The 21,818-nt window shown below is 54.2% G+C and overlaps 1 protein-coding gene across 1 annotated transcript in view; it reads right to left on the reverse strand.

Moving 5' to 3' along the window:
- LOC103172414 (contactin-associated protein-like 5) overlaps positions 1-21,818 on the reverse strand; it is a 94,635-nt gene continuing 72,817 nt past the window's right edge. The window contains 9 exon segments of the mRNA XM_042336195.1: positions 1-93; positions 348-504; positions 9,107-9,307; positions 11,868-11,987; positions 15,585-15,691; positions 16,697-16,868; positions 17,426-17,575; positions 20,055-20,316; positions 21,302-21,445. Of these exon segments, the coding sequence (XP_042192129.1) occupies positions 90-93; positions 348-504; positions 9,107-9,307; positions 11,868-11,987; positions 15,585-15,691; positions 16,697-16,868; positions 17,426-17,575; positions 20,055-20,316; positions 21,302-21,445 (1,317 nt within the window). The 3' untranslated portion in view covers positions 1-89.

Raw genomic sequence — 21,818 nt, forward strand, 5'->3', positions numbered from 1 at the left:
CTTGTTTCCCTTTATCCCAAGCGCTGCTCGGCTGACAGAAGCAGCTTTGCTCAGCGGGACAATCTGCCCCGAGTGCAGTCAGCTGTCTCTTACCTGTGAATAACGAGCGAGCAGGCAGTACGCTGACCTGATTGTGGGCTGTGTGTGTGTGTGTGTGTGTGTGGAGTAAGGAAACTTGCCTAAGGTTTCGCTCTGACCTGACCCGCCCGGGAATCGAACCCGGGTCCTCTCGCTTGCGAGGCGAGCGCTCTAATCCCACCCCTCCCCATCTACAGGACTCCACCACACGTGGGTCACACGTGGCTGCTGTTGAGACGAAACAACGACTGTCTAAAACCTCACCGTACCATTGGTCCCGGTCAGCGTCGCAGTTACAGCCGCGCTGGGGGTCCAGGCAGCTCCCGTCCAGTCCACAGCCACATTCCTGGGACCCGGGGGTCGCGCCCCCCCAGTACGTCTGCTTCTCGTTGGTCCTCCCAATCCACCACGTCAACGGGGTATCACCTGGGGGGTGGGGGAGAGGGTGGGGGTAGGGTAAGGGGGGAGAGGGGGGGGAGATGGGGGAGAGCGAGAGAGGGAGAGAGGGGGAAAGAGGGCGGAGGGGGAGGGTGGGGGGGAGGAAACGATCAATTGAGGATTCTTTTGGTCATCAAAGACGGACTCGACGCGAGGCTGAAGGAGGAGGCTAAGGGTAATCCCATGATTGCTCCCCTGTTGTCAGCCTCCGTCACTCGCGCTCGCTCGTCATTGGGGCAGGAAGGCACAGGTCTGAGCTCCCACATCGAGTGACCTTGAGCTCACCGTCAAGGCCAGGATGGCCCAACCGCCGACCCGCGGGCCGCATCCGGCCCAGTGTTTGATGTCGGCCGGCCCGCAGCTTTGTTGTCCGACCAGGAAGTACAGGTGACGCGCAGGCCCTGAGCCAATCTGGAGACAGTCAACCACGGTCTCAGGGGTCGGTCAATCAGGATAAAAATATTCCTTATGAGAGGCCCGCGGAAGGTTCTCAAATCCGGAGGCCAAAAGGTTGGACAGTCCTGGGCTAAGCTGAGGCTCCAGTGCGGCGCTGGGAGGTGGGGGCGGTGGGAAGGAGAGGGTTGAAAGCTTTGCGTTGTTAAATGAACCCATCCTTTGGATGAGACTTTTCAACCGGGTGGACATTAATCATTCAGAGTCCTCTGGAGTCCCGTAGCTTCGCGGTTAGAGCGAGAGACCTGGGTTCGATTCCCGGCGGAGCGAAACCATAGGAAAGCTTCCTTACTCCACATGCCTCGTTTACCTAGCAGGATTATTATTATTATTATATTGTTTTGCGTAGTTTGGTCAGATTATGACGAACTTCTCCGCGACGGCTGCTGAGATAACAGCCTCTCGCACTGTCACGTTCGATTAGCTTCAGCCCCAGGGCTGTGGGTTCTGTTCTGAAGTCGCAGTTGGTTTGTGCGCTTTAATAATAATAATAATCCTTCCATTTGATACAGCGCCTTATTCGAGACGTCTCAAAGCGCTTCACGGAATATACTGTAAAGTGTAGTGACTGCATGTTTTGGGGGCGAAACGCGGCAGCCAATCGCGCACAGTAGCGTCCCCACAAACAGCCGTGGATTGAGTGATCGGATTTTTTTATTAAAAAAAGGGTTTGTTACCCCGGAAAGTGATCCGACTGCGTGATGGGGGCAGACTGTGCCCCATCAGGGCAGCACCCCCTCCCCATCACCCCCACACACCCCCGCACCCCCCACTTCATAAACCCCACCCGTCCAATTCAACACGATCCCACCCATTTATTCTTGACGCACAAGCAGAGGCCCAGAGCCCGGCTTATGAGCTCCTGACCCAAACTCCTGCAGTGTCCCACAATCAGCCGTAAAGCGAGCGGCAAATTTTTTCTAGGGGAGGGGGGGAACTGTCAGCCAGGACACCGGGAGAGAGAGAGAGAGAAATCCCCATCTCTTTTCCAATAATGCCGCGGAATCTTTAACGTCCACCTGACCCGGCAGAGGCTGGAGTTTGGTTTAACGTCTTACCCGAAAGGAGGCACCTCCGTCAATGCAGAGCTTCCTCCCGCCCCGCGCACCCCCCCCCCCACCACACCTTAAACAACAAGTTACATTTACACGTCGGGAGGATGTCCCAAGGCGCTGGACGGTCAGGGATTTGGACCCGAGCTGGGAGTCGGGATCAGGAGGAGGTGGCGGACAGGGATAGTGGGGGTAAGGAGGGTGACCGAAGGCGCGGTCGAAGAGGAGGGTCTTGAGATGGGTCTTGAAGGAGGCGAGGGAGGGAGGGAGGGGGGCGCCAGGCCGAGGGACCGTGGGATGGAGTTCCGGAGAAGCTGGAGGGGCGGGTGGGGTGGGGTGAGATCAGAGAACCAGCCTACACACAGCTGCGTTTGAGTTTCTTTATTAACTCGAACACCCAGTGAAAGATCAATCTGCTGTCTAATTTATTTTCTCACACGCGGTGGATTTAATGTGTTACATATGGGGAACAGGCATTGAGAACACAAGTGGCTGAGTGAATCAAAATGCCCAACACCACATTTGCTGGGTTCAAACCTAATTGCAGTATTGTACGGAGACAGCTTGCAATCTACTGGCAACACACAAGTGATTGAGCATCTGCCAAGGCACAAGAAAACACCATGTTGTAAGATGTAATAGAGCCCTATGTTTGATACAGACGTCGCCTTTCACATCGGGAGGATGTCCCGAAGCGCTTCGCAGGAGATTCGCGGTTGTCCCGGAGCTCGGTGGTTAGATCCCTTGCCCTCGCAGGCGAGAGGACCTGGGCTCGATTCCCAAACAGGGCAAAATGTCGGGCAAGTTTCCTCACTCCCCGCCCTCCCACACGCACGCGCCTCTGCTTTACCCAGCAGTGAGTTAGGAACCCGGCTGTTAGTCGCTTGTCGGATGGCTTTTCCCGGGATAATAACCTCGTAAAGATGTTATTGATAAAAATAATAATTTGGTCACTCCATCCACGACTGTTTGTGGGGCGCTGCTGTGCGCGATTGGCCTGAGAGCGAGTAAATCGTGATCTCGCGATGGTGAGATCCGAACCTTTGCGTGCGTGCGTGCGTGTGTGTGTGTGGGTGCGTGTGTGTGTGTGGGTGCGTGTGTGTGTGTGGGTGCGTGCGTGCGTGTGAGAAATCGCTGTGAATAGTTTTAACGACAGAACTTGCCGGGGGCTGACAGTTATATGAGTTAGTGCCGCGGAAACACAGTCAATGTTACGGGGTATTCTTTGATGGCAGCTTTGCTGCGCTCAGTTCCCTGTTGAGGAGAGACAGCAGATGGTACATTTGTATGTATGTATATCTATGGCTTTCCTGACTCTGGGGATGACACACAGTGCTATTCAAAGAATTTTGGCACAGCTTAAAATGCCCGACTGACATGAATGCGGGGAGGGGGGGGGGATAATGAAATTAACCCAAAGCCAAGGGAGGGGGGTGGGGGGGTAAACCACAGCCAAACAAAGCCCACAACCAGCCAACCCCACCCGCCCTCACCGAACACGGCTGATCGCTAACAAAACACGCAGTCGCTGCGTTTGACAGTACATTCTGTGAAGCCCTTTGAGACGCCTCAGCGAAGCGATAAGGCGCTGCATTAAACGCGAGGATTATTATTACTACTCTTAGTATTATTGCTGAAGAGGGGCTATTGCAATGGGAGGTTGAGGCGGACGGCTGTTTGTCAGGTCGGGGTATCAGGGGACAGGGAGCAAGGGGCGGGTGATCGGACTTGAGGTGCAGATCAGCCACGATCTTAAGAGAACGGCGGAACAGGCTCGAGGGGCTGAATGGCCTCCTCCTGTCCCTGCGTTTCTGTGGAGTCCGGTGGTGAGTGACTTGTGGGGACAATGGATCGCTGTGTGCAAATTGGCTGTCGGGTTTGTTAACAATCCGCAGGCACTGCACTTGACAGCGATTACCTGGCAGGTGTGTGATGTCTCGAGAAATGTCTCTTGGAGCTGTATCGAGCGCCAGCCACGGTTGCTATTGTTTTTCTTTCAACCGCAAACTCCCAATTATTTTTCCACCAACTCTCTCGTCACTTGGGCCCCTCGAGGGGTTGCCGAGATTCAGGCAAGAAAAGCAAAGGTTGCGGTCCCAACCTTTTTGTCTCTGTCAGCTCACGCTCTCTCTCTCTCTCTCTCTCTCTCTCGCGTGCGCGCCTAAGGGAAGTGGACAAAGCTTTCCGGTGGCGGGGAGTGGCGTCCTACAGCATAGCGTAGCGGGTTTAGAGTGCTCGCCTCGCAAGCGAGAGGACCCGGATTCGATTCCCAGGCGCGGTTAAAACCTTGGGCAAGTTTCCTTACTCCGCTCACACGCCTCTCTTTGCCCAGCAGTCAGCAGGAACCCCAGTTTTTAGTCGATTGGCGGATCGCTTTTCTGGAGGGTAATAATCCCTTCGGCCCCCCAAAAATAATAACTGGGTCACTCAATCCACGGCTGTTTTGTGGGACCTGTGCGTAACTGGCCGTCGGAAACAGATCAGGCGCTACATCAAGTTGAAAGGATCCAAATCATTACGACGATTATTGGACGACGAGAGCGAGAATGGGCGATTATCACGTTGGGATTGCCGTGGATTTCAACCGGACGACTCCCTTCCGAACCACAAGAGGAGGCAGGAATGTTACGTGCGGTTGGGATTCAACGTAGGCGTCCGTAAAAAAAAAAAAAGCAAAAAAAAAACACATGGGACTGTGAATTAGAGCTGCTCTCTAATAGAGAGATGGGTCCTTGATTACCTCACCCACAAAGGCAACTCAACCATCTGCTCTCATTTATAACTCCTGTTTGATGATGCATGGTATCAATGGGTCGGCAATTATAATATCTGGAACCTGTCCAGTGAGCCCTGCAACTTAGTTTGAAAGATGGATGATCATCAAATGATTGTTTAACACTTGCGCGGTTTTCCGTTGACGGCCGTAATGCGGATCAATTCACCCTCGAGGACGGCCGTTCCCAAGGACGTTGCCTTAGGTGACGGTGGGCGGCTTGGGGCTGGTCGGCATCGTCTTACCGATTACTTTACCGATAGCGTTGGATCGAGACATCAGCTTGTTAATAATAATAATAATAGTCATATTATTAGAAGAATAACGATGGATTTTTGCCGTGGAGGATTGCAGTCGCTGTTGGGAGGAGTGAAGGGACTTTCTCTCTCTCTCTCTCTCTCTCTCTCGCTCGCTCGCTCGCTCTCTCTCTCTCGCAGTGTACTGGCCGACAATTCGCGCTTGCTTTTGGGAGGTCGCTCGACGCTGTCTTGATCGGCCGTAAGATATACGCAGTCGCTACACTCGAGAGCCAATAAAACTAAACCGTTCAGTTCATGGCTTGTTTAGGAGCAGAGAAAGATAAAAACAGGAGGAGGCCATTCAGCCCCTCGAGCCCGTTGCTCCATTCTACAAGATCGTGGCTGAGCTGTACCCCTACTCCAATTTCCCGGCGTTTGCCCCGAATCCCCTTGGTACCCCGACCGAACACATGTGTCTGTGCGGGACGTTGCTGGGCGCACACCGGCTGCCACGTCAGCCTACCAAACACACGGTCACTTCACTGCAGAATCACGTGAAGCACTTCCGCGACCCTTCAACGATGATAATGGCAATGCGCCCGTACCAAGATGGTGGCGATTATTTCTTGCTACGATTCCACTTTAAGCTCCTCGAGGTGTTAAGAGGAAAGTGGATTCAAATTGTTATGTTAACATCATTCTTTTCTCCACCGTCCCCCCCGCCCCCCCCACCCCCCACACACACACGCAACCCAGTAAATTGGACCTGATAGCTTCATTCATCACAGGAGCTCTAAGCGGAGAATATTCATTGTAAACTACATCCCTCATCCCTCGGTTCAAGTATAAATCTCTCTCGCTGTTTACCCACCGAGCCAAGTGTTTGGGCGGGGAGTGTGGAAAGGAGGAGGGAGGCGGTGGGGTGGGGGGGGGGGGAGGAGGTGGGGGTTAAAGGGGCAGAACTGGAATAATGAGCTGACACAATAATTACCGTTCAACGTCACACACGAGCCCGACCTCTGCAACGCTGCAAAATCACCTGCGTTCCCAACGCGGGAATGTTGTTCATCACTCCTGGCCAGGAGATAGCAGGCACGGCCCGGCCCGTGTGACAACCCTGTGTCACTCCTCGCTGCTCTCCCCAACAACACCAGCCACAAACCACGGCTGATTCAGAACTCCGCTGGCCGTATTAAACCCCATTCCCCCCCCCTCCCCACATCACCCCAGCCCTCGCCAGGCTCCACTGGCTCCCTATCACAGAACGGATCAATTTCAAGGTCCTCTCACTCGTCTACAAATCCCTTCGCCCCCTTGACACGGGACCTCTAATCCGAAGGACGGCACCTCCGACAATGCAACTCACACACCGCCCCCCCCAGCACTGTACTGGAGCGTCAGCTTAGACTGTGCGATTCAAACTCCCGATGTGGAGCCTGAACCCACAACCTTCTGACTCAGAGGAGAGCGTGCTACCAATGTAGTAGAGGGAGGGAGAACGAGAGAGAGACAGAGAGAGAGAGAGAGAGAGAGGGAGGGAGTGAGAGAGAGAGAGAGAGAGAGAGCGAGAGCGAAAGAAAGAGTGAGTCAAGGAGGGAATTTTAATGAGCAGCGGAGAAAATAACCTCTCCCATTGAGGGAGGGAATTAACTGCGTATCTAGTTTATAATTTTACGCACTTGCAAGGATAAAACACCCTTAGATTCACAGATGAATGGACGGAGTTTATGAGGGGAAAGGAATGAGATGCATCGAAGTCAGCATTAAATTACTGCCGGCATAAACACTGCCAGTAAATTGCGTCCGAAGGTATAAATCAGTCACTTAGCCACATTTTTATCATCAACAATTTTGCCTGGACTGACGAGGTATTTGCTTGCGGGAGGCGGGGAGCGTTCAGCTAATACTTAAGGACAACCGAGAAGCTCTCTTTTTTCCTTGGGTTAGCCTAATGGGCTGTTAAGTGCTGAGCTGCAGTTTCAAAGCCCAGTCAGACGAGCAGAGATGCAGCGTCTATCTGCTCGAATCAATTACCGAGTGTTTTTTAAGGCAATCTTTCCTGGCGAGAGATTGTCGCAAGGCTCCAGTGATGTGCTGGTGGTGGGGGGGGGGGGGGCAGGGTGGGTGGTGGGGGGGCGGTGGGGGATGGATTGTTGGAGGTGCCGTCCTTCGGACGAGGCGTTAAACCGAGCTCGCGTCTCGTCTCCCGAGCGGATGCCGAAGCGTTTCGCTGGACGTGCAGCAAAGTTTAGTGACTGGGTGCGTCGCAACACCCCCCCACCCCCCACCTCCCGCGCACCCCACAGCGCCGCACTGGAGAATCAGCTTAAGACTGTACGATTCCAAGTCCTGGAGTGGGGTGGGGTGGGGGCTCGAACATACGGACCTTCCGACGACTCGAGAGGCCAGAGTTGCAGGGGGCGGGAGGTCACTCAATCCACGGCTGTTTGTGGGGGGGGGGACGCTGCTGTACGCGTTTCGCCCAGAAAATACGCGGTCAATTCGTGCAGGTATTATTATTATTATTATTATTATTAGCTTCCTGCTAATAGTGGGTCTTTTGCTGCGTCTAATCGGAGCATTGAAAGCGCTCGTCACTTTGTTTGTGAGTGGCTATTTGCGGCTGTGATTTGTCAGCTTCGCCGCACGAAACCTCGCTCCAATTGACTCCCCGAGCGCCGGGGGTTGGTGGCGGGGGGGGGAAAATGAAAAGAACTGTCTAACTATATTTGATCCAAGGATCTTTTTTGCCTTGTTTTGTCTCTGGGTAACATGTATTTTGCAGCGCGAGTCAGAGAAAGAGAACGCTGGGCTGGAAAGGAATGCTGGCTACGGACGCTTCTGCACGACTGTGCGGCGGCACAAACAATACGTCAACTCTCGATCTCAGCCCAACTAAACCTTCTTAGCCGAACGCAGGTTGCAGCCCGGCTCAGTGGGTATCCCTCTCAGCTCCGATTCCCAGGTGTGGGTTCGAGCCCCGCGTCTTGAGCTCACAGTCTAGTATGACGCTCCGATACGGCGAAATGTCTGTGCCTGTTTAAGCAGGGCCATGATCCTATCAACGATGCATCCTTTCATTGGATAGATGCAGCCCCTTAATCGCGTCTCAAAGCGCTTGGCGGGGGGGGTTCTGTGAAGCGCGCGGGAAAGGTGTCCAGGAACTCGCGGTCTTATTTCTGAAGGGGGGAAGAGAGGGTTTGTCTTGCTGGTGTTCTGGCCGACAATCCTCTCGGGTTAAAATACGGTAATTCGCTTGGGCTGCTCTTCGTGGGCCTCCGGCTGCTGTGTGCAAATTGGTTGACAAAGCACAAATGTCCACACGCACAAACACGTCAGCCGAACGGGGCCAGTGACGGCAGCTTGAACTGTCCACATCGTCGGACCCCCAAAAAAATACCGGGGCAACTCTGAATCTTGACAGCTTAGTACGAGGATGTGGGGGATTTCGTCTGGGCACAGGGTGTTCCTATCTAAATATCCCATTAAGAACTCGTCTGTCTGTCTGTCTGTCTGTCTGTCTGTCTGTCTGTTGATGGGCAAAGAGGGGGTAAGGCGGAGGGACTGGCAGAGGGAATTGTAAAATATTTGGGTGACCAAATCATTATTTATTTATTTATTTGTTTACAAGGGATTGTTACCCCCGGAAAAGCGATCCTCCAATTGACTAACAACCGGGTTCCTACCAACTGCCGGGTAAACAGAGGCGTGTGCGCGTGCGCGGAGTAAGGAAACTTGCCTAGGGGTTTCGCCCCCGACCCGCCCGGGAATCGAACCCCGGGGTCGTTGCTCAATCAACTCAAACGTAATCCGATTCCCCACCTCAGCCGTTAACTAACAGCAGCAGCAGATGACGGTCACACAGCGCCCTTTCACGTCACGGAGGATGCCCCAATGCGCTGGACAGTCAGGGATTTGGATACCGAGCTGGGGGCTGGGATCAGGAGGTGGGGGGGTGGGGGTTGGAGGGCGGGGATGGTAGTGGGGGGGGAGGGGGGGTAGATGCAGTCCAAGAGGAGGGTCTTGAAGGAGGCGAGGGGGAGGGAGAGCGAAAAGCGTGCCAGTTGCCCTACCGGGGGTGCTGAGGAGACGTGACCTTCTGCAGTGATAGGCTACGTTCTGTTCGCAGTGGTCCATGCTGTCGATCAGAGCTCGGAGCTGCTCCATGTTAGCCGTGTAGCTGAAGTGCACGAGCTGGGGTTTGCCCGCGCTCGAGCCTTGTACCCGTGTCAGCTCCGTGTTGTTGTGCTGCACCACGGTCCAGGTCTTGTCCTCTGTTAAAATGACGACAGCTCGCGGTTACTACAGTGACCCTTCAGGCCGAAGGCCTCTCGCCCACAAAACAGGGCGGACGGGAACCTCGGCTTGAACGTCTGGCCCGAAGGCTGGGGGCTTATGGCGATGCCACACGCACCCACAAAATTCGCCCCCTAAAATGATGCGGCCTTTGCGGTTTATCCTGCGAGGCGTTTTGAGACAACTCGGAGACGCGGCAAGGAGCGCTGTATCGAATGCAAAGGATTATTATGGTGGTGTGGGGGGGGGGGGTCAGCCTAGACTATGCCAGTTCGCCAGTCCCCGATGCGGTGGGGCTCGAACCCACAATCTCTATGTGATTTCCATCGATTTCTCTGCCCCACACGCAGCACGCACCCCCCCCATCCATCCATACTCTGTATTCTCGAGTCGGGTGACTGGTAACCTTATCAGAAATGCCATCCACACCTCAAGGAAAGGTAAATATTACAATTTCTGACCTTTGCCGAGTTTCACTCAGTTTATGTCCCTCGGCAGTAAACCATCTCTTTGAACCCTCGCTTGAATCTAATCCGACCGGCTTTAATGCTTTCTGTGAATTTTCCTTCGGGGAAGGATTTATCGTGCTTTCCTCAGGACAACAATGAACCCTCCCTCACTCCCCCCCACCCGCCGCCGCCGCCGCCGCCTCCCCGCGCACAGATAAAATTGGTCATCCACTCCATGGCTGTTTGTTGTGGGTTCAAATTGGCTGCCGTGGGTCCCCTACAAAACACACAGTCACGCCATTTTAGAGTAAGAGGGAGGGTAGTGCAGGGTAGAGTCCCATCATCAGCTCAGCCTGGCAGGACCTGGAAGGACAGACCAGTCACTGGGGGGGGGGGGGGGGGGGGGTGGGCAGTGAATCCTCCCACTCAGCTCCCGTTAACCCCGCAAGCCACCGCCCTAAGGGGTAGGGTGGTCCGAGCCGGATGAGCAGCCGGAAAGCTTTGCGGGTTTAGCTGGTGAGACTCCAGCAGCCGCCCCAGTGCACGCTCTGGGCTCCCCCCACACCCCACACCCCCCCACCCCCCCCCACCCCACACCCCCCCACAAGCCTTGGCTCTTGCCAGCCTGCGGGTGAGTTTACGGGCAGCAGAGTCTTGGATTGAGTTGGGATGGAGAAGCCAATGCAACTGGAGAAGATTTGTTTCAGGAAATAGGATAGTAAGAGGAGGAAGGAAGGAAGAGAGAAAGGGACAGGTGAGCCGTGAGTGCAGGCGTTTAAAAGCTTTTTAGATTTACTTCCATTCAAAACTAAGTGCTCGTACTTATGTTAATAACCCGCAACTTTACATGGTAGGTCATACTGCTCTCCTGATTTCCGTCTAACTTTGTCCCTGGAATATTAAGTTTTTTTTTTCTTCTTCTTCTTCCCCTGCTGCGTGACGGTGAGCGAGTCGAAAAAAAGCACCGGCCCAGTCTGCCCAGGAGACAGGAGTCTCCGTGGACCTGCCGATGGAACTAAATGTCATTAGCGCTGCGCAAGACTTCACGGTGTATCGGAGCCAGGTGTCAGCCTGGCTCGCTCGGCAGCTCGCTGGGCTATCTCTGCCTCGGAGAGGGGGTTGTGGGTTCAAACCCTCGCGAGTCGGGACTTTGACCTTGCACAGGCCGGGACTGACGTGGATAAGGCGCCCCTTGTCACGTCGTCGAGGCGTCTCAAAGCGCTTCGCAGAATACGCTGCGAACTGGAGTGACTGTGTACGTTGTAGGCGAAACGTGGGCGGCCAATTGCGCACAGCAGTACCGTCGAGCGACAGGACTCTGATGCCCTAATACCCCGACCCGTCGCTCTGCGCACTCTATTAACCCCGGAAAACCGATCCCCCAACTGAGACGCCTACTGACAACCGGGTTCTTGCTCACTGGTAGGAGATGCCTTCACGTTAAGAGGCTACAAGCCGAGCAGCCCAGCGTGTGGGTGCACTGAATCGGGGTGTTAGGACTCCAAGGAGAATTATTTTCAGCTCCGCAGCAGAAACCTGTGGTGCTCAAAGCACAGGCTGAGCTCATCACAGTGTGTCCTCCCTATACCGACCTCAAGGGGTCTGAATACTGACACCCCAGTGATCATAATAATGCATGTATTGTGTGTGTGTGCATTCAAGGATTATTTATATGGGGCTACACCCCCCCCTCAACTCCTCCAGCCCCCTCCCAGTCCACTTTCTGCTCCCCCTCAGCAGGTGTTTTTCACCATCGTGCATTTCAGCCTCTTGCAGAGTGGAGACGGGAAGGTTATTACACCACTAATAATAATAATAATAATACTAATAATAATTTTTGTAGGTGTTCCGCCCACAAAATACACAGTCAAGACACTTTACAGTATATTCTGTGAAGCGATGATGACCTGATGAGGCGCTATGGATAATAATAATCCTTGCATTTCCTATACGGCGCCTTATCACGTCTTCGCGACGTCTCAAAGCGCTTCACGGACTATCCTGGAAAGTGAATCGACTGCGTATTTTGTGGGGCGAAACGCGGCGGCGTTTATTATAATATCAGAAGCAAAAAAAGGACCCTCCTCACCTGTCATGTTGCAGTAGACGAGGAGTGGTCCCAGAGGTCCGCTACCATCAGGGTCGACGGAGAAGAAATCTGACGGGCTCCCTTTATGTCTGTACGCCTCGCACGACTTTTCGTACAGAGCTAGTGGCGGAGGGGAGGGAAAGAAACAGGAGTTATTTCAACCTGTATCCGTGATAAGGGCAATGTCTCACCTGTCCTGTCCGACAATCCCACCCACCCCTCTCCCCGCCCGCCCCAGATAAAATCGGCCACTTGCTTCGACGGCTGTTTGCCGGGCAAATTGGTGGCCGCACAGCGCACGGTCACTGCAGTTCACAGAGAGACTGTGAAGCGCTCTGAAGGGAACCGTTGTAATATTAATAATAATAATAATAATGATAATGATAATGTGCGCAATTGGCTGCCGCGTTTTGTCCGCGAAATACGCGGTCGATTCGCTTTACAGCGTCTCCCCCCCCCCCCCCCCCCACCCCCGAAGCACTTTGAGACGACGTGAAGAAGCGGAGGGATTTTAATAAAAGCTGCTCGCTGGCCCGCCGATGTAAGAAGACAGATCGGGGACTTGCACGCATGAGAGACCTGCTGGAAACCAAACGCATTGGGCATCGGTGCGTGAAAATTGATGTTCCTCGCATGTCTCAAGGGCAGTGAGCAACAATCTAACACTTGCCTTGGATATTCGCCCCCGCCACGCGCCCACAAACACACACGCCGCGCGCACACACACACACGCACTCTCCCTGAAATGCGACGCAATTTGCATTTATGCATTTACATTCATGCCCCGAGGACGTCTCGCGTCACAAAGAGCTTGACGTTGCTGGCTGTGCTGTGCCGTGGTGGTGGTAGGGGGGGGGTGGGGGGGGGCTGGTGTGGCTCGGCTGGTTCGAGCACTCGCCTCGCAATCGTCTGACAACCGGGTTCCTACTTACCGCCGGGTGACCAGAGGCGCGCGTGCGTGCGCTCGCGCGCGTAGACTAAGCAAACCCGCCCACGGTTTCTCCCCGAGAACCCCCCCCCCCGCCGGGAATCGAACCCGCGTTCCTCTCGCCTGAGCTCCAACCCCTACGCTGCGAGACCCCCCCCCCCCCCACCCCTCCCCACACACACTTTTATTCCGACTTTGCTTCTCTGAGCGCGGGGAAAACGGGCGGGATTCCTCCCGTGGGTTCGCCCGGCCCGCGTCTTAAAATTAACGGCGTCCGATAAAGAAAAAAGGAAGGAAGCGGGAAAACCTCCGGTCGCCTCTGCGACGCGGAAGGATTTATCAGTTAATTTGTTTCCAGAAATCCAATTACAAGCCCGGCTCCCTGCGCCTTCCAGTAAACTGTCTCGCCCTCTAATAGACTGCGAAAATTAATTCCCCCTCTCTCCTCCTCCTGTTGTTTTGCTTCGTGCGAATTGTTTGGAGAAGAAAGAAAGAAAAATAAGATGGAGAAGAAGGAGGAGGAGGAGGAGGAGGAGGAGGAGGAGGAGAGAGAAAAAAAAAAAGACCCAAATAAATAAATTTAAGCGCGAGATCGGAATCATTTCTGTTTCGCTTTTGCTTAAACTTTCCCATTTGGGGCGGGCGTTGATTATTTTTTTTTGATGCCTTTCGCCGCGTGTACTGTCGAGGGCTCGTCGTTTAAGGTGACGTTCCGACGCAGTGCTGGGGAGGGGGTAGTGGTGGTGGTAGGGGTGGGGGTGAAAATGGAGGGCAAGGAGGATAGGGGATGGTAGTTTTTTTCACCTGACGTGGTTTGCCATCAATACAAACCTTCCCTTCCCCCAAACTCTGCGCTGGATCATCAGCCCAGACCGTTGCTGCCGCATTTCGCCCACGAAATGTACAGTCACTCCACTTTGCAGAGCGTCCTGCGAAGCGCTTTGAGACGTCTCGAAGACGTGATGAGGCGCTGTCTCAAAAGCGAGGATTATTCACTCACTCACTCACTCACTCACTCACTCACTCACTCACTCACTCACTCACTCACTCACTCACTCACTCACTCACTCACTCACTCACTCACTCACTCACTCACTCACTACGTCTTCGAGACGTCTCAAGGCGCTTCGCAGAATCTACTGTAAAGTGAATTCACTGCATATTTTGTGGGCATCTCAAAGCGCTTCACAAGAAATATTTCCTTGAGGCGTAGTGACTTGCCTGCCAGGGAATCGAACCCGAGGTGCGCTCTCTTAACCACTCCGCTACCGGACTCCACCTTGAGCTTCGAGAGCGACTCGGCTTGGCGGGTTCAGCGCGAAAGGGGGTTCGCGAGCGTTTGAGGAGCCGAGCGAGAAGCAGCACTGAAGTCGGAAGCCGTCAAAGGCAAGCGAGGGAGAGGAGTTGAAAAGCCGAGGGTCTGTGCATTGGCTCGTCAAAGGGCTGGGAGGAGATGAAGGAGATTTAGAGCAATAATGCGCTACGAGGGGCAGTGAATGTCACGGGAGCTGAGGGCTCCTTATCTGCTGGATATTGACACGTAGAGGGTGAGATTGACGAGAGCACTTCCAAGGCTGGATAATGAGTAGAAGGCGCTTGATGTGGAGAACAAAGAGCTGGGAACCGCTGAGTGCTTCGAGACGGGAGTCAACAGCATGAACTGTCGACTGGGGCAATGGTAGAGCCATATTAGAAGAAATTACTGTACGTCCAGACGTGACTTTAATGAGAAGAGATTTCGCATCAGCAATGTACCACATAATAATAATAATAATAATAATCCTTGTATTTGGTACAGCGCCTTCTCGAGTGGTCGAGGCATCTCACAGCGCTTCGTAAGGTTTTTCCGTGAAGCGCGGTGATGACTTGCAGCGTCCACGCAATCCGCTTGGTGCTGTAACGCGAGCCGGCAGTGAGCGGGTGGAACCAGGCTCGCCCAGGGAGATGAGACGGCGGAAGCGGAAAGCGCCGTGTGTTTCCAGAACAAATTGGGAGAGATTTCTGCGAGAAAATAAGACTTCGGGGATACGGTTTGGGACCCGTATCGCTGTGATGTTATAGACATTCAGCAGGTACGGATTTCGGAAGCCTGCAGTTACGTTAAAGCAATGATCTCCGAAGTAGAAGCCTCACCAGGGGAGCTGACATTATTTATTTATCTGAGTGCGTCAATGCCGTGTCTCACTTTCCAATTAGACCTTTTCACACGGAACATCCTTCCCTGTATAACTCTCCTCGTCCCACCGCCTTCCCCACCTACTTCCCCCGTCACCCTCGTGGCTTCCCCATTTTCAGGTCGAGCTCTGAACACATCTTCTTTGTTCTAAATTATTAAGAACTAACAATGAGTTGAAGCTTACAACCACACGCAATACTCCCCGCATTTGATACAGCCCCTCGTCACGTCTTCAAGACGTGGGGCGACCAGATGCTTTTATTGAAGGGATTATTCCCCCCTCGGAAAAGCGATCCGTCAATCGACTAACCACCGGGTTCCTACTTACTGTTGGGTAAACAGAGGTGTGTGTGTGTGTGTGGAGTAAGAACCTGCCCAACGTTTCACCCTGACCGGGGAATCAAACCCGGGTCCTCTCGCTCGCGAGGCGAGTGCTATAGCCTTCAGCTCCCCTCTCGACTCTCTACCCCCTCCTCGCTCCCTCGCTTCCCTCCCCTCACCCTGACCATTTCCCCCCCCCCCCAATGCTCGGGTCCTGACCCAACTGTACAAGCGCCTTGGGACGTCCTCCCGACGTGAAAGAGGAGAGTAAACGAGACGCGGAGGTACTCACATCTGTGGCAGGTCTCCCCGGTGTATCCTGTCCCCGTGCAGTCGCAGTAAAAAGTGCTCCAGGATTGCGAGCACTCCCCCCCGTGCTCGCAGTAATTGGGCAAACACCTACAGTAAGAGAGGCAGTCAGAGATGGGGTGGGTGGGTCAGAGGAGAGAGCTCCAGTGGGGGAGCGAGCCCCAGCACGGACACGGTGGGGGGGGGGGGGGGGAGAGAGTAGGGGAATGGCAAAAGGAGAAGGGAGTTTCTCTCTCTCTCTCTCTCTCTCTCTCACTCAGTGTCCCTGAGCTATTGAGTAACTGACTGTGCGTTTGGGTGCGAACGATTTATTTTATTGAAGGAAGAGGACTACAAACTGGACAAAAATAGGTTCCCCGCACACACACACCCCCACACACACACACCCCCACACACACACACCCCCCCACACACACACACTTTACAGCCCCTCGAAAACGACTCAGACTGCGCCACCGGTGTGGAAACCGCGCTAATCCGCGTCGAATCTCCGGTTAAAAGCGATGGCTCTTTCACTCTCGGTTCGCCTGTTGCTTTGCGGGTATCATTCAAGGACAACACTCATTAGGGCACGTCTCAGTTCTCCGCACACCGGAGTACCGCGTCCGCCTGTGGGTGAGTCAGTCCGTCCCGTGTTATTGGAACAATTTGCTGCGCTGTCTCTCACCTCCTGTTGTTCCTGCTCTCTCTCTCTCTCTGATAATAATAATAACAATCCTCGCATTTGATATAGCGCTTTTCACGTCGGGAGGACGTCCCAAAGCGCTTCACAGAACACACTGTAAAGTGAATTGACTGTATATTTGTGGGCGAACGCGGCAGCCAATTGCGCACAGCAATGTCCCACAAACAGTCGTAGATTGAAAATGACCAATTTATTACTGTTTTGGGTTTTGGAGGGATTATTATTAGGCTCTGTGTGGAGTAAGGAAACTTGCCCGAGGTTTCGCCCTCTGCCGGGAATTGAACTCAGGTCTCTCACTTGCAAAGCGAGTGCTCTAACCACTGAGCTACAGGACTCCACTACGCTTTAAGGGCGCGATTAGGGGCTGCGCTGAACGCCGGGGCGGGCGGGTGGGGGGGGGGGTTATATACCTGTCCAGGATGCCACACACGTCGATGTGCAGGTCGGTGAAGTTGGCCTGAGAGCCTTGTCCGGCCAGGTTCAGATCCACCGGTTGATTATCGATCAGTATGAGCCTCATGCAGCCTTCGAAATTACCGAAGCCGTTGGAACAGTCGGCGCTGCTGGCGTTTTCGGGGCAGCCTTTTAGGGAGGGGGGGGGGGGAAGAAAAAAAAACACGCAATGCACACTCACACGCACACACACACACGCGCGCGCGTGTCAAAAATATAAACACGGGTTGACGTTCAATCGGGACCTCCCTTTTTTCGGGGGTGGGGGTGGGGGGGGGGATGTCAGACGGGATGTCCTACCCGGGGGGTGAAACCACGGTTGAGAGCATCCGAACCCGGCCGTGAATTCCGCGCCTCCATTCCCCCCGTAGCGCGGCGGGGGTTAGAGCGCTCGCGCCTCGCGAGCGAGAGGAACCCCCGGGTGTCGGGTCAGGGCGAAACATTGGGCGAGTTTCCTTACTCCTCTGTTTCCCCGGCAGTAGTTCGATCGGCGGATCGCTTTACCGGGGGTAATAATATAATCATATAATGTAATAAACCCTTCAAAAAAAATAATAATAATTTAACTTGCCGTTATTTACCGAGAAGAAGGAGGGAACGCACGTGGAAGAGGGCAACCGGGGGGGTGTGGGGGCGCGGGATGAGGGTCCGAAGCGACAGAAAAGGAGGGGGGGCAGTCCCGTTACCTCCGAAATAATAGCTGCTCCCGGAGAAGATGGGCGTCTGGGTGGTGGAGTGGAAGGTGGAGGTGCCGTTGTTGTCCAGGATCACGCTGACCCGGTTCCTTCGAGCGTTCAGGCGGACCGAGTGCCACTGCCCGTCGTTCAGGTCGGCCCCTGGGGAAACAAGCGCGAAGCTCGTCAAAGCCAACCCCCGGGCGAGGGACCGCGGAGGGATTGTGGGAAGAGGGGGGGGGAGGAGGAGGGAGTGGTGGGTGGGTGGGGTGGGTGGGTGGGGGGTAAAGGGAGTGGGGGGGTTGTCGCTGAGGATTTTCCTACTCGGCTCCTGCTCCTGCGACGCCCTTCCGAGATGAGGGCGAGGGTAATAATAATTATAACAACTCCTTGCGTCTGATACAGCGCCTCATCGCGTCCCCAGAGCGCTTCGCAGAACGTACGTGAAGCGACCGTTTGTGGGACCGCCGCCGCCGCGCGCTTTCCCGGCCGCCGCCTTTCGCCCGCAAAACACGCGGTCAGTTCACTTGGGCTGTATATTCTGGGAAGCGCTTTGAGACGTCTCGCAGACGGGATACGACGCTCTATCGAATGCAAGGATTATTATTATTATTATTATTATTATTATTGGCCTCGTTGGCCCCTTTTTGCGCGTCTTTTCCGTCCTTAATTGGCTTAATTAATTAATTAGTTGGTCTGCTTTCTTTCTTGTGAGCGCTTGGCTTTGGTTCTCGTTAAGAGGGAATTCTTTTCAACCAACTCGTTCCGCTCGGTCTTCGTCCGATTTCAAATGCGCGACGACGGAGGGGAGGGTGGGTGGGGGGGGGGGGGGAGGGGGAGGAGAGAGAAAGAAAAAATATCCTTATAATTTGCTTCTCTTCTTGTTGTCTTTAATATTACTTTGCTTCGGGCTCTACTTTGCTGCTGTTCTCTGTTCACCTCCCTTGAATTAATAGATATTTCCGCAACGTGTTAAGGCTCGTGCGGTTCGGAGCGAGCCAGAATTTCCTCTGCTGGGGTGGGGGTGGGGGTGCGGTGGGGGTTGGGGGGGGAGCTGTAGCGTCTGTCCCTTTGGATGAGACGTTGAACCGAGTTCCGTGTCTGTGTCTGTTAAAGGCACTGTACCGATTCTCGTGAGTTTAAATGATAAACAAACGATCCTCGCCATTGACATTGCACCAGAGACGCCGCGAGGGGTTGCCTGCGAGGTGTAGTGACTGTGCGCTGTGGGCCAACACAGCACAGCAGCCAATTTGCCCCACCGGCCGCTGAACGAGTGAAGTGTTTCTAAGGGAATGTTACCCCCCCCCCACCCCCCATGGAAATCGATCCGCCGATCGACTAACCGCCGGGTTCCTCCTTACTGCTGGGCAAACACAGGCGCGCGTGTGCGTGCGCGTGTGTGTGCGCGCGCCCGCACGCGTGTGGAGCAAGGAAACACGGCCAAGGTTTCTCCCCCGAGCGGTCCTCTCGCTCTGACCACCGAGCTGCAGGATTTCACGGCGCGGGGAAGGGAGCGCTTTGAGATGAAGCGAAATGCTGTGCCTGGAGCGGTGTGACAGAGATCAGAAGCTACGACTTCGGATGCGGGATCCAGACAAGACCAGATTAATTGGAGGCTGACCCCCACCACCCACCCCTCGCGTTTGCCCGGAGGTGGTGCTTAACTGAAGATGGATCAAGGCAATGTCCCGAGATCCGAGGTGTTAAGTCGCCTAATTATTAAAGCGATCCGTTTGCCCGGATTAACTCGCTTTCACAGACGAATTTACCGGCTCAGCTGCTTCTGTTCTTGTCTGATGTGCTCTCTCCCCACTCCTCTGCTCACTATCCTCCTGGAGAGGGGGGTCGGGGGGGGGGGGTGGGGGGTGTGTGTGGTGGTGGTGGTGGGGGTAGGAAGTCTCGAAGGCAGCAGGGGAGGGGGGTAAGTGGGGTCTACTCAGAGCTGGACCGGACAGTCCTATCGATGGCCAAGCTATGTTGTTTTAACTGGTTAGCGTCCAGCAGTTACCCCCACCCCACCACCCCCCCCCCCACTCCCCTCGCCTCCGCCCTCCAGCCACACACTTTGCCAACCTTCCTCATCGGCCGTACCTTCGCTAATCTTCCGATGGCGCCGATCGAGCTGAGCTGACAGCTTGAGCGAGTTCTCCTGCGAAGCCCAGGCGCCATAGTCAAGGCTCTGACTCTCTCCCCCCTCCCCCTCAAACTCTCATCATCCTTCCCGCAGTCTGTGCCTCGCTCCAGAAGGTAATCGCTAATGAAATTAACGCTGGTTGGAGATTACCATCTCTCCTGCAGGTCTGTAATTCCACACACACCCCCTCTCCCCTCTCCCCCCTCCCCACAGCCCATCAACGATTATTATTATTAGTAGTAGTATTATTACTATTACTATTACAATTACTATTATTATTACAACAACAACTTGGATATATATAGCGCCCCCCACGCCGGACGGCATCTTACTATTATTACTATTATTGTTCCTATTATTGTTCCTATTATTGTTCCTATTATTGTTCCTATTATTGTTCCTATTATTAATATTCCTATTATTATTATTCCTATTATTATTCCTATTATTATTCCTATTATCATTCCTATTATCATTCCTATTATTATTAACTCTCTCCGTTACCTGCTGTGATGTCGGCTTGGCTCCGCGAGGATTTCCGGATGTTGCTGCGGAGTTTCCCGTTGCTGATCCGGACGCGGAGAGCCCCGGCTGTCCCGGGAAGTCGGCTGTACAGCAGCAGTCCGTCCCCGTTCCACGTGCGGAACTGGAAGCTGAGCGACAGCCCATCCATCCGGGGCCGCCCCGGGAGCACCAGGTAACTGCCCGAGCTGCCAAACGTCACCGGCACCACCGGGGCCTCCCAGCAGGAGAAGCTCACGTTCCCCTGGGGATGGGGGGGGGGAGAGGGCGTTCGGGGGGGGGGGAGGTGCGGAGAGGGGGAGAGAGGTGGGAGTGGGGGGGGGAGGGAGAGAGGGGGGAGTGGGGCGGGGGGAGAAGGGGGAGAGTGGGGAGGAGGGGAGGAAAGGGGGAGAGGAGGGAGAGGGATAAATAATAATAATAATGTATTACAATACAATAATACTTCCATTCGTTGCTGCGCCTTTTCATGTCGTGGAGACGTCTCAAAGTGCTACACGAGGATATACGGTCTTACGGTCACCTCTCCCCACCCCTCTCCCCCCTTCCCCCCCCACCACCCCGCCACCCCACCTCTCCCCGGCTCGGGGTCAGGCGCCATCGCTGTTAAGCGCTCCGAGACGCGACACCGCGTAAAGCGCAAGTTGCTGTTGCTCTTGTTTACCCCTGGAAAGCGACCGATCGGCCAGACGACCGACAGCCGGGCTTTACGTGCGGAGCAAAGGAAGTTTAACGTGGAGCGAAATTCCACGGAAGGAACTATATCAGCGCTGACACTCGATCAATCTGCAGCCAAGAGAGCAGCGAAACATCACCGTTTTCACGGCCTAACGTTTCATCAGGAGAGCGAACGAGTGGCTCAGTAATCGAGCAGAGTGGATTAGCATTTTAATGGACAATTAATCAAAATAATTAAACTTTCTCTTTACTGCCCCGTCCTCGGGAGCGGCTGAAATCCTTCGTCGGCTGACGGCCTTTGATACGGCGCCTTATCACGTCGGCGAGACGTCTCAAAGCGCTTCGCGGGGTATAATGTAAAGTGGAGTGACTGTGTATCTTGTGAATTGGACCCAGGTCCTTCTCGCTTGTGAGGTTGATGCGACGAGCGACTGCCAGGTTGGTAGAAGGCGAACGAGATGGACCTTGTTTTTTTGGGGGTCTAGAGATTGTGTGTGTGTGTGTGTGTGTGTGTGTGTGTCTTTGCATATGGTGTGTGTGTGTGTGTGTCTTACCAGGACGTGTATCTGAGGTTTGTGCCTCTTGGCCAGGTCGATGATGTTGACCCCGTTGTAGTAAAGGTTTTCCAGGCAGCCGCGGAAGTTCTTCCTCAGGAAGGTCACCGACTTGCCAGGCACCGGGATCCCTCCGAAGCTAAGCTTTGGGGAAAGATAAGGAGACGCGAGAGTTACTACCTCACGCAGCCCCCCTGTCGACGTGACACAAACCGGTAAATCACTGCAGCGAAGGTGTCAGCTCACGGTCTAATAGTGATAAAAATAATAACGATAATAACAACCCTTGCATTTGATTTAGCGCCTTATCATGTCGTCGAGATATGAAGCGGATTAACTGTGCATTTCATGGGCGAAACGCGGCAAACAGGTTGCGAAATGAGTGACCGTATTTCTTTTAGTTGGAAGGGATTATTAACCCCGCCAGTTGACTAACAAGCGGGTTCCTACTTACTGCCGGGCAAACAGAGGGTGCGGAGTAAGGAAACGTGCCTAAGGTTTCGCCCCTGACCCGCCC

This window comes from Callorhinchus milii, unplaced genomic scaffold, assembly GCF_018977255.1.
Source record: "Callorhinchus milii isolate IMCB2004 unplaced genomic scaffold, IMCB_Cmil_1.0 Scaffold6, whole genome shotgun sequence".
NCBI lineage: Eukaryota > Metazoa > Chordata > Chondrichthyes > Chimaeriformes > Callorhinchidae > Callorhinchus > Callorhinchus milii.